This window comes from Cololabis saira, chromosome 8 (assembly GCF_033807715.1).
Source record: "Cololabis saira isolate AMF1-May2022 chromosome 8, fColSai1.1, whole genome shotgun sequence".
Taxonomy (NCBI): Eukaryota; Metazoa; Chordata; class Actinopteri; order Beloniformes; family Belonidae; genus Cololabis; species Cololabis saira.
In genome coordinates, this window is record NC_084594.1 from 46,720,697 (window position 1) to 46,734,331 (window position 13,635).

General features: G+C 47.5%; 1 protein-coding gene across 1 annotated transcript in view; it reads right to left on the reverse strand.

The window, feature by feature from the left end:
* Positions 1–13,635, reverse strand: part of LOC133449051 (helicase with zinc finger domain 2-like) — a 33,789-nt gene that overhangs the window by 7,599 nt on the left and 12,555 nt on the right. The window contains exons 7-13 of the mRNA XM_061728154.1: positions 13,027–13,099; positions 6,777–10,179; positions 6,597–6,682; positions 4,514–4,651; positions 4,275–4,430; positions 4,044–4,188; positions 1,617–1,733 (exon numbers count right to left, since the gene is read on the reverse strand). Of these exons, the coding sequence (XP_061584138.1) occupies positions 1,617–1,733; positions 4,044–4,188; positions 4,275–4,430; positions 4,514–4,651; positions 6,597–6,682; positions 6,777–10,179; positions 13,027–13,099 (4,118 nt within the window). The remainder of the gene's footprint in view (positions 1–1,616; positions 1,734–4,043; positions 4,189–4,274; positions 4,431–4,513; positions 4,652–6,596; positions 6,683–6,776; positions 10,180–13,026; positions 13,100–13,635) is intronic.

Consider the following 13,635-nt stretch of genomic DNA (forward strand, 5'->3'; position numbering starts at 1 on the left):
AGGAACAATGCGGTTTTCGTCGCGGAACACTGGACCAGCTCTATACCCTCCGCAGGGTGCTCGAGGGTTCATGGGAATTTGCCCAACCGGTCTACATGTGCTTTGTGGATCTGTAGAAGGCATTTGACCGTGTCCCTCGTGCTATTCTGTGGGGGGTGCTGAGTGAGTATGGAGTCCGGGGCCCTCTATTAAGGGCTGTCCGGTCTCTGTATGATCGGAGCAGGAGTCTGGTTCTCATTGCCGGCAGTAGATCAGACTTGTTCCCGGTGCATGTTGGACTTCGGCAGGGCTGCCCTTTGTCACCGGTCCTGCTCATCATTTTTATGTACAGGATTTCTAGGCGCAGCCAGTGGCCGGAGGGGATCCGGTTTGGGAACCACAGAATTTCGTCTCTGCTTTTTGCAGATGACGTTGTCCTGTTGGCTTCATCGGACCGGGACCTTCAGCATGTGCTAGGGCGGTTTGAGGCCGAGTGCGACGCGGCAGGGATGAGAATCAGCACCTCCAAAACCGAGGCCATGGTTCTCCACGGGGAAAGGGTGGCGTGCCTTCTCCGGGTGGGTGGAGAAGTCCTGCCTCAGGTGGAGGAGTTCAAGTATCTCGGGATCTTGTTCACGAGTTAGGGAACGATGGAGCGGGAGATTGACAGACGGATCAGTGCAGCATCCGCAGTTATGCGGTCGGTGTACCGGACCGTCGTGGTGAAGAAGGAGCTGAGTCGAAAAGTGAAGCTCTCGATATACCGGTCAATCTACGCACCTACCCTCACCTATGGTCATGAACTTTGGATAGTGACCGAAAGGATAAGATCGCGGATACAAGCAGCGGAGATGAGTTTCCTCCACAGGGTGGCTGGACGCTCCCTTAGAGATAGGGTGAGGAGTTCGGTCACCCGGGAGGAGCTCGGAGTCGAGCCGCTGCGGGCGCTGCGGGCTGCTCCGTCATTGAGAGGAGTCAGCTGAGGTGGCTTGGACATCTGTACCGGATACTCCTGGACACCTCCCTAGGGAGGTGTTCCAGGCATGTCCCTCCTCCCTATGGAGGTGTTCCAGGCATGTCCCTCCTCCCTAGGGAGGTGTTCCAGGCATGTCCCTCCTCCCTAGGGAGGTGTTCCAGGCATGTCCCTCCTCCCTAGGGAGGTGTTCCAGGCATGTCCCTCCTCCCTAGGGAGGTGTTCCAGGCATGTCCCTCCTCCCTAGGGAGATGTTCCAGGCATGTCCCTCCGGGAGGAGACCCCGGGGAAGACCCAGGACACGCTGGAGAGACTATGTCTCTCAGCTGGCCTGGGAACGCCTCGGACTCCCCTCGGAAGAGCTGGAGGAAGAGCTGGAGGAAGTGTCTGGAGGAAGTGCTGGAGGAAGAGATGGAGAAAGAGCTGGAGGAAGAGCTGGAGGAAGAGCTGGAGGAAGAGCTGGAGGAAGAGTCTGGGGTGAAGGAAGTCTGGGCATCCCTGTTGAGGCTGCTGCCCCCGAGACCCGGGAACAGATAAGAGGAAGAAGATGGATGGATGGATTTTATAGCAATATTTTAGATTTGTTATACCTTTACAGTAAATAATTGTGATTACAGCTTCTTTTGATAAACAGACCTCAGACCAGGACTGGATTGTTACTTACTTTTTTATCTCTTTCTTGGTCAGGTCTTCTTCACGTCGGATTCGCTCGTCAAATCCCCTTATTTCTGCTGCAAAAGGGTTTGTGTCCTCTCGCATGCGGTGATGCATCGTGATGCTCCTAGAAGCATATTAAGCACATAATCATTTAAAAGTATTTTAAGGAAATGTAGCCAAGTGTTAAAGTCATTGTTTAAGCGTTGGTCAAACCCATCACATGCCAATGATCTCAATGAATTAATCTCAATTAACCACCTGTTATTAAAATGGACATGTATAAAAGGCAGTTTCACTACTTTGTAGTTCAGCACTGGCAACTGACAGAAGTTGCGTGGTGGTACCAACGGCAGGTCGAAGATTTTCATGATGGTATGCACTAATCCACGCAAAGTTGTGTTTAATACATCCCGACGTGCACATGGAAAATGGCAGAAGGGGCTCCTGGACCCCATGTGAGTAGCCATGTGTGGCCCAGACTGCCTCAGTGGGGGTGATTTCTACCCTTAGCCACAGTAAACCACTGTCAATACTTGGTTCCCGGAGTTAGCAGGTAGCTCTGCTCTTTAATTTTGTTTATGGCTTCCACTGAAGACTTTGTAACAAAACGCTTCTCTTTCATTTCTCCTCAACCACCAGCTGTTGCAGCCCCCCACTTCCACCATCACAGTGCTTTATTCTTTTAAAACAAGCTTTTACATGAAAGGCGAAATAGAGAAATATTGTAGCAAGGCCTGCCACTTGGGGTCGGCCGGCAGGACAGAGGACACAGGGTTTAGTGCAGAAATTGCAATTTATTCTTTCACCCAGACACACGTGCCAGCACCTTCAGCAGCTCTCCTTCCTCCCAGCAGAGACCCTTGCTGGTGTGCAGCCGCTGTTCAAGTAACCAGGCAGAGTGGAGAGATTGATTGGGCACAGGTGTGCCCAATTAGCTGAGTGGCTGCAACCCCCCCCCCCCCCCCCACCCCTCTCGGAGCGGGAGAGGAAGCTAGGGACCGCCATCAGAGCCCCCTGGCCTGGGGCCACCGGGCCCTCCAGGTTAGGCCAACCGACGAGACGGGTCGGGAGGTCGCCCTCTGGGTCGGGCCGACCGACGAGAGGGCCGCTCTCGGGACTGGGCCGAGGGTGGCCTCGGGGCAGACGGAGTCCGCGGCGCTGGCCGTGGTGCGCCCAGGACCGCCTCCAGAACCGAAGTTGGCGCCTCCACCTCAGCTGGGCTGGGTCGCGCTCTGGGTCCTGCCGTCGCTGGGGCCGCCTCAGCAGCCGTCGCTTGGCGGCCTGCGGCCTGCAGCCTCCGCCTCACGGCCTGCCGGCTGCGGCGCCACCAGCACCTCCAGCGCTGCGAGCTGCTGCTCCCACTGGCCCTGCAACGGGGGTGCCAGGTCTGCCAGCACCTGTGCCAGCGCCTCCAGGGTCTGTTCCTCCGTCATCCTATCGGGCCCCAAGGTTGGGCACCACTGCAGCAAGGCTTGCTACTTGGGGTTGGCCGACAGGACAGAGGACATCCAATCAGCTGAGTGGCTGCTCCCCTGCAGCCCACACCCAATCCTGCACCCTGCCACAATATGAACAAGATCCATGGAGGCTTTCTTCCTCGTTTGAGAGACTGATGAAACACAGAAACCACTGATCTAGGTTATTGGACATGGCTAGGAGCTGTTGTATCATGGGGGTATGTAGCATTGCACACATTATGTTTTATTCTTTGTAGTTTCTTTTTGTTAAATGAGTAATGGCTCATTCCATTTGCCTAATGGTAATACTAAATATGAGGAACTACTTTTGTATATTAACATAATGCTATACTTTTTACTCATTTCAGAGTTCTATGAATATGTGTATTAACCCTGGCTCCTCCCCTGATGCAAGCTGTTACGAGTAGTGGTGGGGGAAAAAAAATAAATAAATCGATATTTCAATATATTGTTGCGCTCTCTGTTGCAATAAATAATCGATAAACTGACGACAAATATCGATATTTTATTACAACACACATAATGGATTTACACGGTTGTCACCGCACTATGTTCATTCACTTTAATTTGTCCAGCTGTACAGTGTTTACATTTACAAGCCTAGGAGGCAGTGAAGCTCTTTGTACATTGTATGACATTTTGGCATTGAATAAATGCATAACTACAGACGTTTTCCTTTTTATGGGTATTTTTTCTTTTTCAGTCACATATATCGTGATATATATATAGATGATGAAATTTCTTACAATATATCGAATATCGTAGATATCCTGTATGGTGATATTATCGTTATTGTGGGCCACATATCGCCACAGTATTGAATTGTGAGTTACCCGTATCATCCCATCCCTAATGTGTATTAACCCTGGCTCCTCCCCTGATGCAAGTTGTTATGAGGCAGGTGTAAAGGGTGGAGGCTGAGACTCTCTTTAATAGCAGGTGTTGTAGGTGCATACCTGAGCTCTGCCTTAGATCGCTCCTGGCGGGAATTCTTTGAGAAATAATGCAGGGTGCAGTTCGGATAAGGGTAATCCAGCACCTCTACTTGCTGGCTGTAGACCCTGAGGATCTTGAGGCTGTCTTTATACTTCATCAGGTACTCTGTATCAAAGACAAACCAAGCATCTGTGTGCTGATTCGGTTCATGTCAAAATAAAGATGAAGCATTCAGCGCTCTGAGAGCTTACCTGCAACAACGTCAACGGACTTGTTGGACGGACCGCAGTAGAGGATAACTTCTTTTTTGTCCTTTTCATCATCATTGTTCTTTGTTCTTTGTTTCGTAGAGTTCACCGTAAAAAACCAGAACACTATGTATACACCTACGACCGTCTTGCCAGTTCCTAACAAGGAAATGGAAAAGAAGAGCTCAAACCTTCCAAGTGGGTGAGAAGCGCTGAGGGAGAGCAGAAGGTTGTTTTCTTACCTGGTGGTCCCTGGATAAGAGTGAAGGTATTTTTTAGAGCAGTCTCTACAGCAAGACACTGACTGTTATTAAGCTGTGGCAGTCCGCCTGGTAGTCTTGTTCTGCCGATGTCCCATCTTGTCACACTGCAGTTAATGACTGAAATGATAATATAACAGTTTCCTAAGTGTAGTTTACAAAAAAGAAAGCAGGAAGAAAACAAACACAGAAAATGCTGTAATGTCCAATCATTTCCAATCCCAAATATGTGGAGTTTGAGGCAGTAAAGAACATTCAAATAATTTAACTTTGACACTTGTGTTTTGCAGACAGTGTGAAGCAATATAGTTCATGTTTTTTCCACATCATCTTTACTGTATACATTAATATAGTCTAAATTTTGCATTTTAGACCTGTAATACATTTTTAAAAACGTATTTGGGCTTGATTAGAGCTAATTGATTAGATTGATTAGAGCTAATACTAGCTACAGTATATGTACAGTATATGTAAGAAAATAATGTTTTCTCGAAAAGGTTCAAAAATTGTAATCATGGGTATATAAAATGGATGGATGGATGGATGAATGGGTGTCCGTTGTCCAGCCTGGGTTTGGGGCTCCTTGCTGTTGGGCGTGTCCGGGTGGCTCTTTGGCTGTGTGGTTCCTGCTTTCATTGGGGCGGGTGCCGGCCCGCCAACGTCGGCTGTCGGGGTAGCCCCGTCTCTCCGGGCAGGCTGGCCTCTTGCCGGGTGGGGGTTGTGGGCCTGGAGGGTGGGGACCTCCTGGCCGCATGTTCGGCTCATGCTGGGTGGTTGGTGCTCGGCTGGGTCCTGGTCCATCACCGTAGGATTCCTGGCTACCTCCTCCCGTGGTTATAGGGGCCCCGCCCGGAGCTGTTGCCTGCTGGGAGGGGGCGGGCGTTGCTGGCGGGGGGGTTTCCTCCCGCCCTTTTCTGGTCCGTGATGTGCCCCAAGGATCAATTTTAGGCCCCATGATTTTTAACCTAAATATGCTACCACTAGGTGATATCATCAGGAGACATGGCGTCTAATTCCACAGCTACGCTGACGACATAAAACTGTATATTGCCATGTCTTCTGACGACACAAAGCCTATGGGCGAGGGGCTGGCTGAGGGGCAGACAGCATCCGAGGGGCCAGTTTAGGGGGACACCAGGTCCTCGGCGTCAGCTGAGGGGGACTCTGGGTCCTTGGCAGGGGCCTGGCTGTCGGCTGAAGTGCGTCCAGGACCACCACTGGAACAGCAACGGGTGCGTCCGGGACCACCTCGGGAACAGCGAACGATGCGTCCGGGACCACCTCGGGAACAGCGAACGATGCGTCCGGGACCACCTCGGGAACAGGAAGAGGTGCGTCCGGGACCCCCCAACCGGAACAGGTTGGGGCTGGCGCCGCTGTCGTCAATTCTCCTGGGGCTGAGAACCCCTGGGCCCCCTCGAGCCAGGCGTGTTCCCCAGAACTCAAGGCGGCGCCGACATTGTTCTTATCTCTGTCTGAAGATGGCCTGACAGCTCTTGGGCCCATCTAGAGCCAGGCGTGATCCCCGGAAGGGTGAATCCTGCCAACAGGGGCTTTTTGTTCTTGCTTCCTGGAAGCAGAATTGCCAAAAGGCAAAACTTTCTCCTGCTGGGTCAATGCTGGTTGGTCCGTTCTGTCAGGGAGCAGTTGTAGTAGGACCCAGATGCAGCAGAGGAGGAGGCAGGAGCTCTCAAAAAAGTGTTTTATTTAACCAAACAGAAAGCGCTGCTTTGCAGGATAGCAAAAAAAGATCAAGAATCAAAAACTACTAAACACAAGGAAAACATGGAGTGAAGAAACAGTACGGACCAGCAGGGAGCAAGGGAAAGACAAGACTAGATATACACAAGGGTTAACGAGACACAGGTGCAGACGATCTGGGCAGATGGGAAACAGGAACGTTGAACAAGAACTCAAACACAAAGACATGGGCTTCAAAATAAAACAGGAAGTGACAAAACCGTGACACATATAGTGCCCAATTTTTTCTGATTCAGGGTTTGTATTAAACTTTAATTCATGAAGATAAAAAGAAAAGCTGGTGACTACTGAATATTGTACATACCCTCTTTTGAAATGCGATGTCCAAGTGCTATGTTCTTAACAAGGTCACATCCTTTTTTTAAGTTGATCACAGCGCTTTCTTTCCGACTGCAATAAAACACATAATTTTTAAGCTTAGAGGAAAAAAGAAAAGATGTTTAAATGGATAGATGTCATGAAAAACCAATAAAGCCAAACTTACATGTCAGGCAGAGACTTCGGGATTATCTCGACCGTGAATGAGGCATCTTTCTGGAAAATGTACTTGGGAGTGTTTTCCATTGGTAAGTGATTGATGAAGAACTCCACCTTGATCCCAACATCTTTCAGCTCAACCACTTGGCTTGTGACAGCATGGGCCACCCATGTGAACTCTCTTGGATCCACCACTGCCAAGTGCTCCAGGGATGAAGGCAGCTTAAGGCCTCTTTTCCGTATGCACAGAAAGCAGTGACGAAAGTTGCATTCAATGGCCCATTCATCTATCCAGTGGTCAGGTAAGAAGAAGCTCCCTGATAGCGATCTCCTCCCCATTTGCTTAAATGTTACCACCAGGTCTTCAATGATAATGCTGTCACTTTCATCCACTGCATTGTGGCAAGATTCCATCTTGCACAGTGGATCCCAGATCCGCTCATACTCTTCAGCGTTGTCATATCTCAACCTTGAAGGCTCATGTACAACTCTGTAGAAGCAGGGGATAGGTCTGTGGATATGGTCCACACAGATCTCAAACTTTTGTTTGATGTGTACCAGCTGAACCGCAGGCAATTGTTGACCTCTCCTCATCTCTGACATCATTTGGACCTGAACAGTGTCACCAGGCTTCAGCTGGAGGAAGATATCCACCCAGTGTTGGATTTTCTTCTTTGCCACCTCGAGGCACCCCTCGGAGGCACTGCTGTCAGTTTGGGTAAGAGAAGGTTCAGAGGATTGTGGCACATTATGAACATCTGGTAGTGTTCTATCAACATCCATTAAGAGGGACTTGGCATCATCAAAGTTTCCATCATCAATTGCCTCAATTACAGCTTTCCATACTGTCAGTGGAACCTCAACAGAGGGAGCACAGTTTGGCATCTTATCCAGCACTTTGTGGAGTTGCACATAATCAGCTGCGTAGATTCGTCTTCTCCATCTGAGAGTGATGTTGTGGCTGACTTCATCATGAAGTGGTTGGTCTTCCAACTGTAAATCTCTGTACATGATGGTTAGACTCACAGGAAATATGCACTTGTTGAAAGGAAAGGACACTGCAAAACCATCCTCTTCCTGATCTGCACGAACAACAAAGGCCAGTTTTGAAGCACTTTGCTTTTTAACGCTAACTGCATACGAGCTTTGCTCTGTCTTTTGCTCATAATCCTTGGAAGACTTGATGTTTTGCTCGAATTGTAGGCACAAAAGTGTGATCTCTGTTCGACTGTATTGGACATCCTTGTTGCATATGACAGAGTGGAGGAGTCTCTGCAAGACAACATCCATGTACCGCCTAATTGGAGAAGAGGCTTGTGTGTAGTTTTCTAAACTCAGTGAATAATGCCCAATACCTGCTTCAGGTGAGGAGTTGTAACGGATGACATAAGCTTTACTGGAGCACCGTCTGAACTGGTCGATGACCGGCTGCAGCTGAGGGTGGATGTCATCTGCAGCCACAAGGTCCACCATTTTGTCTGTGTCATTTGCTTTGAGAGCAGACTGGATATCCTTCCACACTTCTGTGAGTATGCAGAAGCTTTCAGGGTGTTGGGTTTCTTCATCCTGGTCAACTTTGTGTCGCACATGAAAGGACAATGGTATTAAAGCTCTGCACTGGTCCTTAAATATTTCCACCTTGTCAGGGTCTGGTTTGGCCTGACAGCGGAGGGGCGTGTATGACCTGGTTCTGTTTGAATTGAGCAATTTCTCTGATGCATGTTTGTTAAATAACACACTCAGTTCTTCAATCATCAGATGAGCTTTGCGCTTTCCAGGCAGTCTCTCATCATCAGACTGAGAATAAGCCCAGTCCTCAAGCCTAAGCCTCCTCTGAGCTATGGCAAAGCAGTAGGCCACTGTGAGGCAATCCTCCTCTGTAATAAACCTGGGACTCTCATGATATCTCTCAGAGATTATGTCCTCTGCCTCTTCATATGAGTATTGCTCATTGGAGTTGATCAGAGAAAGCTGAAATCTGGGTTTTCCGATAATCTTGTTGTCCTCCTTATTCACCTTGAAAATCATTGACACTACCCTGCGATCCTGCTGTGGCAGCAGACTGAAGTGTCCAGTGCTCAACTCTGTGGGGAACATGTGTATGGGCTCTTGTCCTTTGCTGTAATATGTGGAACCCCGTTCTTTGGCTTGACTATCTAATGGAGAGCCTGGGGTTACGAAGCTTGCCACATCTGAAATATGGACTCCTAGTTCATAATGGTCTCCAATGTATTTGATGCTGATGGCATCATCCAGATCCTTCGATCCTGCTGGATCTACACTGAAAGTGATTGTGTTTCTTTCATCCTGTCTGTATCCACCATCTTCATCTATCCTGGATACACTTTCCGTGGTTTCACAGGTACTTTCTGTAATTCCAAACTCCTCTTTATGTAGCCAAAGGCGGTCTTCCAGAGGTCCTCCATTTGAGAGAATATTTGTGACTCTCCCTAAAGGATACATACAAGTTTCCTTCCAGTTGATCACTTGAACTACAAACACACTGTCCCTGACTTCTTTCACATGTCGACAGAGTGCGACTCTCCAGTACCCATTAATTTGATCCCATATCGGAATGAAGTTCCGTTTGCGTTTGTTAATGAGAATACATATTTTAGGTGCACTTTTTTTGATGGGGATCATTGTCCTTCGGACGAAGATTTTTGATGGATCTGGCCTTCTCTTGCTATGATCTTCTTCCTCAAGAAGGCACACAAGTTCCCGGGATGATTCTGCTCTCTTGATGATACCAATTACCTTTGATGTTTGGATGACCACTTCATCTCCAGTGAATGCCTTTCCCACATTTGTTCTTCCCTGGATGTTGATGTGTCTGGAAGGGTTACTAAAGGGTATGAAATGGCCTCTGTTATATGCCTCCCTGACAAACATTCCTCGCATGAACATGTCTGGTTGTTTTTCACACAACTCCAGTAGATCTCTTTCTTTATCTGAGATTTGATATGATTCTCCTGACCTCCGTTGACTTGAGTCATCATCCTCCAAGCTGCTTTCGTCTGAACTATATTCTGTTTTCATCTGTTCATAATTATCTCTCAACTCTTGAAGAATTGCATCGCTGAGAATGCTGCTCTCATCCACGTATTCAGCTCTTTGAAACTTTGCCGTTTCCATGATGTCCTTTTCAAAGAATTCTTTGGTGTAGTGCTGTGGAACAATGCTGCTGTTGTTGATGCAGTGCTTGATGAAGCTTTTCCAGATTCCTGAGCATTTCCCAAAGCAAGAGAGGGCCGCAGCATCTCCAACAACAACCACCAGTGACTGGGCCCTTGTCATTGCAGTGTTGAACTCACGGGCATCATTAAACAGCGGCATGCCGAGCAGGTGAGCATCTTTGAGGCTGTCACGTGTTTGTAGAGCTGTCATTATGACCACCCTGAACTGTTTGCCTGTTGAGACATGAAAATACTTTTAATTGTGTAAAATTACAGTGTTGCACTCGTGTTTAAAAACAAGAAGTCATCAGATCACAATACATCTTTATGTCATAACAAAAAAGAAGCTCAGATAAACAACATTAAACATAGTTATTTTTCACTTTTCTCTTATCTTTTTAAAATAAAAAATTCTGGAAAATAATCACAAGAGCAATATTAAATAAATTAAATACCCTGTGGTGGTGGGATGTGGTTTTTGCTCAGCTGTATGGGGAACTGTGTGGCAGTTGTCCAGGTGATTGCATTTCAATTGAATTCAATATTATTTATATAGCGTCTATTATAATAAAAGTTGTTTCAAAGAGCTTTCCAGAGGCTCAGGACATGACCGCCGAGCAATTATTACATAAACATAACATAAACAATGGCAGGTAAAAACTCCCCTAGTGGGAGAAAAACCAAACAGTGTCAAGGAAAAACTCCCCTTTAGGAGGGAAGAAACCTGGACCAGGACCTGGATCATAAGGGGGTAGAAACCTGTACCAGGACCTGGATCATAAGGGGGTAGAAACCTGGACCAGGACCTGGATCATAAGGGGGTAGAAACCTGGACCAGGACCTGGATCATAAGGGGGGTAGAAACCTGGACCAGGACCTGGATCATAAGGGGGGTAGAAACCTGGGCCAGGACCTGGATCATAAGGGGGGTAGAAACCTGGACCAGGACCTGGATCCTCCTGCTGAAGACCAGCTGGGTTAGCTCGTGAACTAAGAGTTCTATCTAGATATGACTGATAGATGGTTAGTTGAAGGACTACAGAGACAAGTATATAAACATATTTAGATAGCAGACACTGGAGTGGTGAAAGGGTGGGACTGCGGGTCAGGATGCAGCTCTGGAAGCTCTGGAAGGTACAGGAGAGAAAGAAAGGGGGCCAACCAGCATAACAATCTACAAGAACAATGAAGCGCAATTATGGTAATTAGATACTTCTAATTAATAACTGTGGATTGAGCTGAAGAAAGGAAAGAGATGAAGAGGATAGAAGTAGGGGTGATGGGCACCACTCAGTGGATCATGTTGCAGTCCCCCTCCAGCCTAGCTCTATAGCCCCAGATATACTTGCAGTTCAGACCACGTACGCATCATGGCCGCCACGCGTATCCTGCGTTCATTTGACGCGTCGACGTGCACGTTCTCAAAAAGACACTGAACGTGTAGCGACCTGCAGTTCTGGCTCTGGACGCGAGTGGCGCTGGTCCCGGTCTGATACCAGCTGGTCCTGATACCAGCTGGTCCCGGTCTGATACCAGCTAGTGACGACCCGGAGGTCACTGGTGCCGTTTCCTTTGCCGAGATCGCAACCAAAGCAATGTTATAATCTCCTCATCTTCCAATGGTGTCATGTAAACTTGTTCGTTGTTCTAATCTGCTACTGCTACTACCGCTACTACTAAATATTGAATCACTTTTTCAACTGTTGCTCTGCTTACTGCCCCCTATCGGTCACCGCCGGTACGATGAGCTCTCCTCACGTACTACGCGAGCGACGTTGCAATTGGGGGTGCACGAGAACGGACGTGAACGGACGCGAACGGACGTGAACGGACGTGAACGGACGCGAACGCAAGCACCAACAGCAAGTATATCTAACTAGAGGTTTACTAACACTAACTAAAGGTTTACTAACACTAACTAAAGGTTTACTAACACTAACTAGAGGTTTACTAAAAATAAATTCTCCTGCTGATTCCTTGGATCAGCTGGAGGATATTCAGAGAATTACTTGGACATCCTGCTAATAACACATTACAGTAATCTAGTCTAGAAAATACAAACGCGTGATTTAGTTTTTCTGCGTCACTCTGCGGGGGGATGTTCCTAATATTTATGGAGATGGAAAAACACTGTTTTACAAACCTGATTAATGTACGGTTTCAACGACAAATCCTGATCGAAAATAACACTTAGGCTTCCTACAGCTTCCTAAGGTGTTTGGGACCAAAAATAATAACTTCTGTTTTTTAGAATTTAGAAGCAAAAAACTTCCGGACATCCAGTCCTTGATGTCCCTAAGACATTCCTGAGGTTTAGCTAACGGTTCTGTTTCATTTGGCTTCAAAGACAAATGCAGTTCTGTATCATCAGCATAACAATACAAATGAATGCTGTGGTTCTGGATATTACGCCCTTGGGAGTGTAGTGATCCAAGCCTGGTTTACGACACCTCAACTCATAGACGCATTCTCCCCATCCAGGGAGAGTGAAATTCATATGACCTTTTTTCAAAAGGTCACACCTGGGGAGGAATGGCCTACCTATCCGACTGCTCGGGAGCTTCAAGGGAACGGGAAACAGCGTCTCCCCAAGGCCGGTCTCACACTACTTTAGACTGGCTAGCTATTGTGACTCCCAAACTACAGCTTGTTGGCAGAACTGGGCCTCTTACTCACTGAGCCTTGCCTCCAAGGCTGTATATAAACTACACTTTACACACTTAAGGTGTTCACTTTAGAAGGCAGAGTAACAAGTAAACCGGTGGAAGCCACGCAGAGAGGCTGATAGGCTTAAAAATGAACTGGGGATTGGTAATGATGAATGTTCCTGACGGGAAATGCAAGAGTGAAACAAAGCTGCAAGTGCTCAACTGAAAACTGAGGGGGATGACCAGAATGAGCAATGCTGGCGAAGAGATAAATGATTTATGATTACTCAGTGTTTTGTGTTAGTAACTGCATCCTGCTAAATACCCCTTTGCTTGAACATGGCTCAGTTAAGATAGCTGTACTGTTTACAGTCTGAAACTTTCCTTCATGTTTGATATAATGGATATGCATGAGTGTGTGGATCAAAATTACCTTGAACATTTGCCAGATTTTCAACATTGACCTTAGTGCGGCTTCTTCGAAGTTCTCTTCTAATTATTTGAACCTGTGAACCCCAAAAAACAAAAGAGAAAATGGATTATTTAAAACTCTGATAGTGTGTGTGTTAAAACACGCATGTTGAAAACCTTAGACTCCATCCACACTGGTGCAGTTTTGTTTTAAGCTACTGTATCTCAAAGCCACTGACATGACAAACACCATCGGCAGACTGCTGTGCTCTTCATACAACCAAACTCAGTATTTTGTAATCTGGAGTCATGAAGTCGGCAGCACGGTGGCTTAGTGGTTAGCACTGTTGCCTCACAGCAAGAAGGTTCCCGGTTCAACTCCCTGGCCCAACGGGAGTCTGTCTGTGTGGAGTTTGCATGTTGTCCCCGTGCTTGCGTGGGTTCCCTCCGGGTACTCCGGCTTCCTCCCACAGTCGTAAAGCATGTGTAGTAGGTTAATTGATGATTCTAAATTGCCTGTAGGTGTGAGTGTGTCTGGTTGTTTGTATATATGTGCCCCTGCGATGGCAGGGTGTAACCCTACCTATTGCCTGAAAATTAGCTGGAATAGGCTCCAGCAGACCCCCGTTAC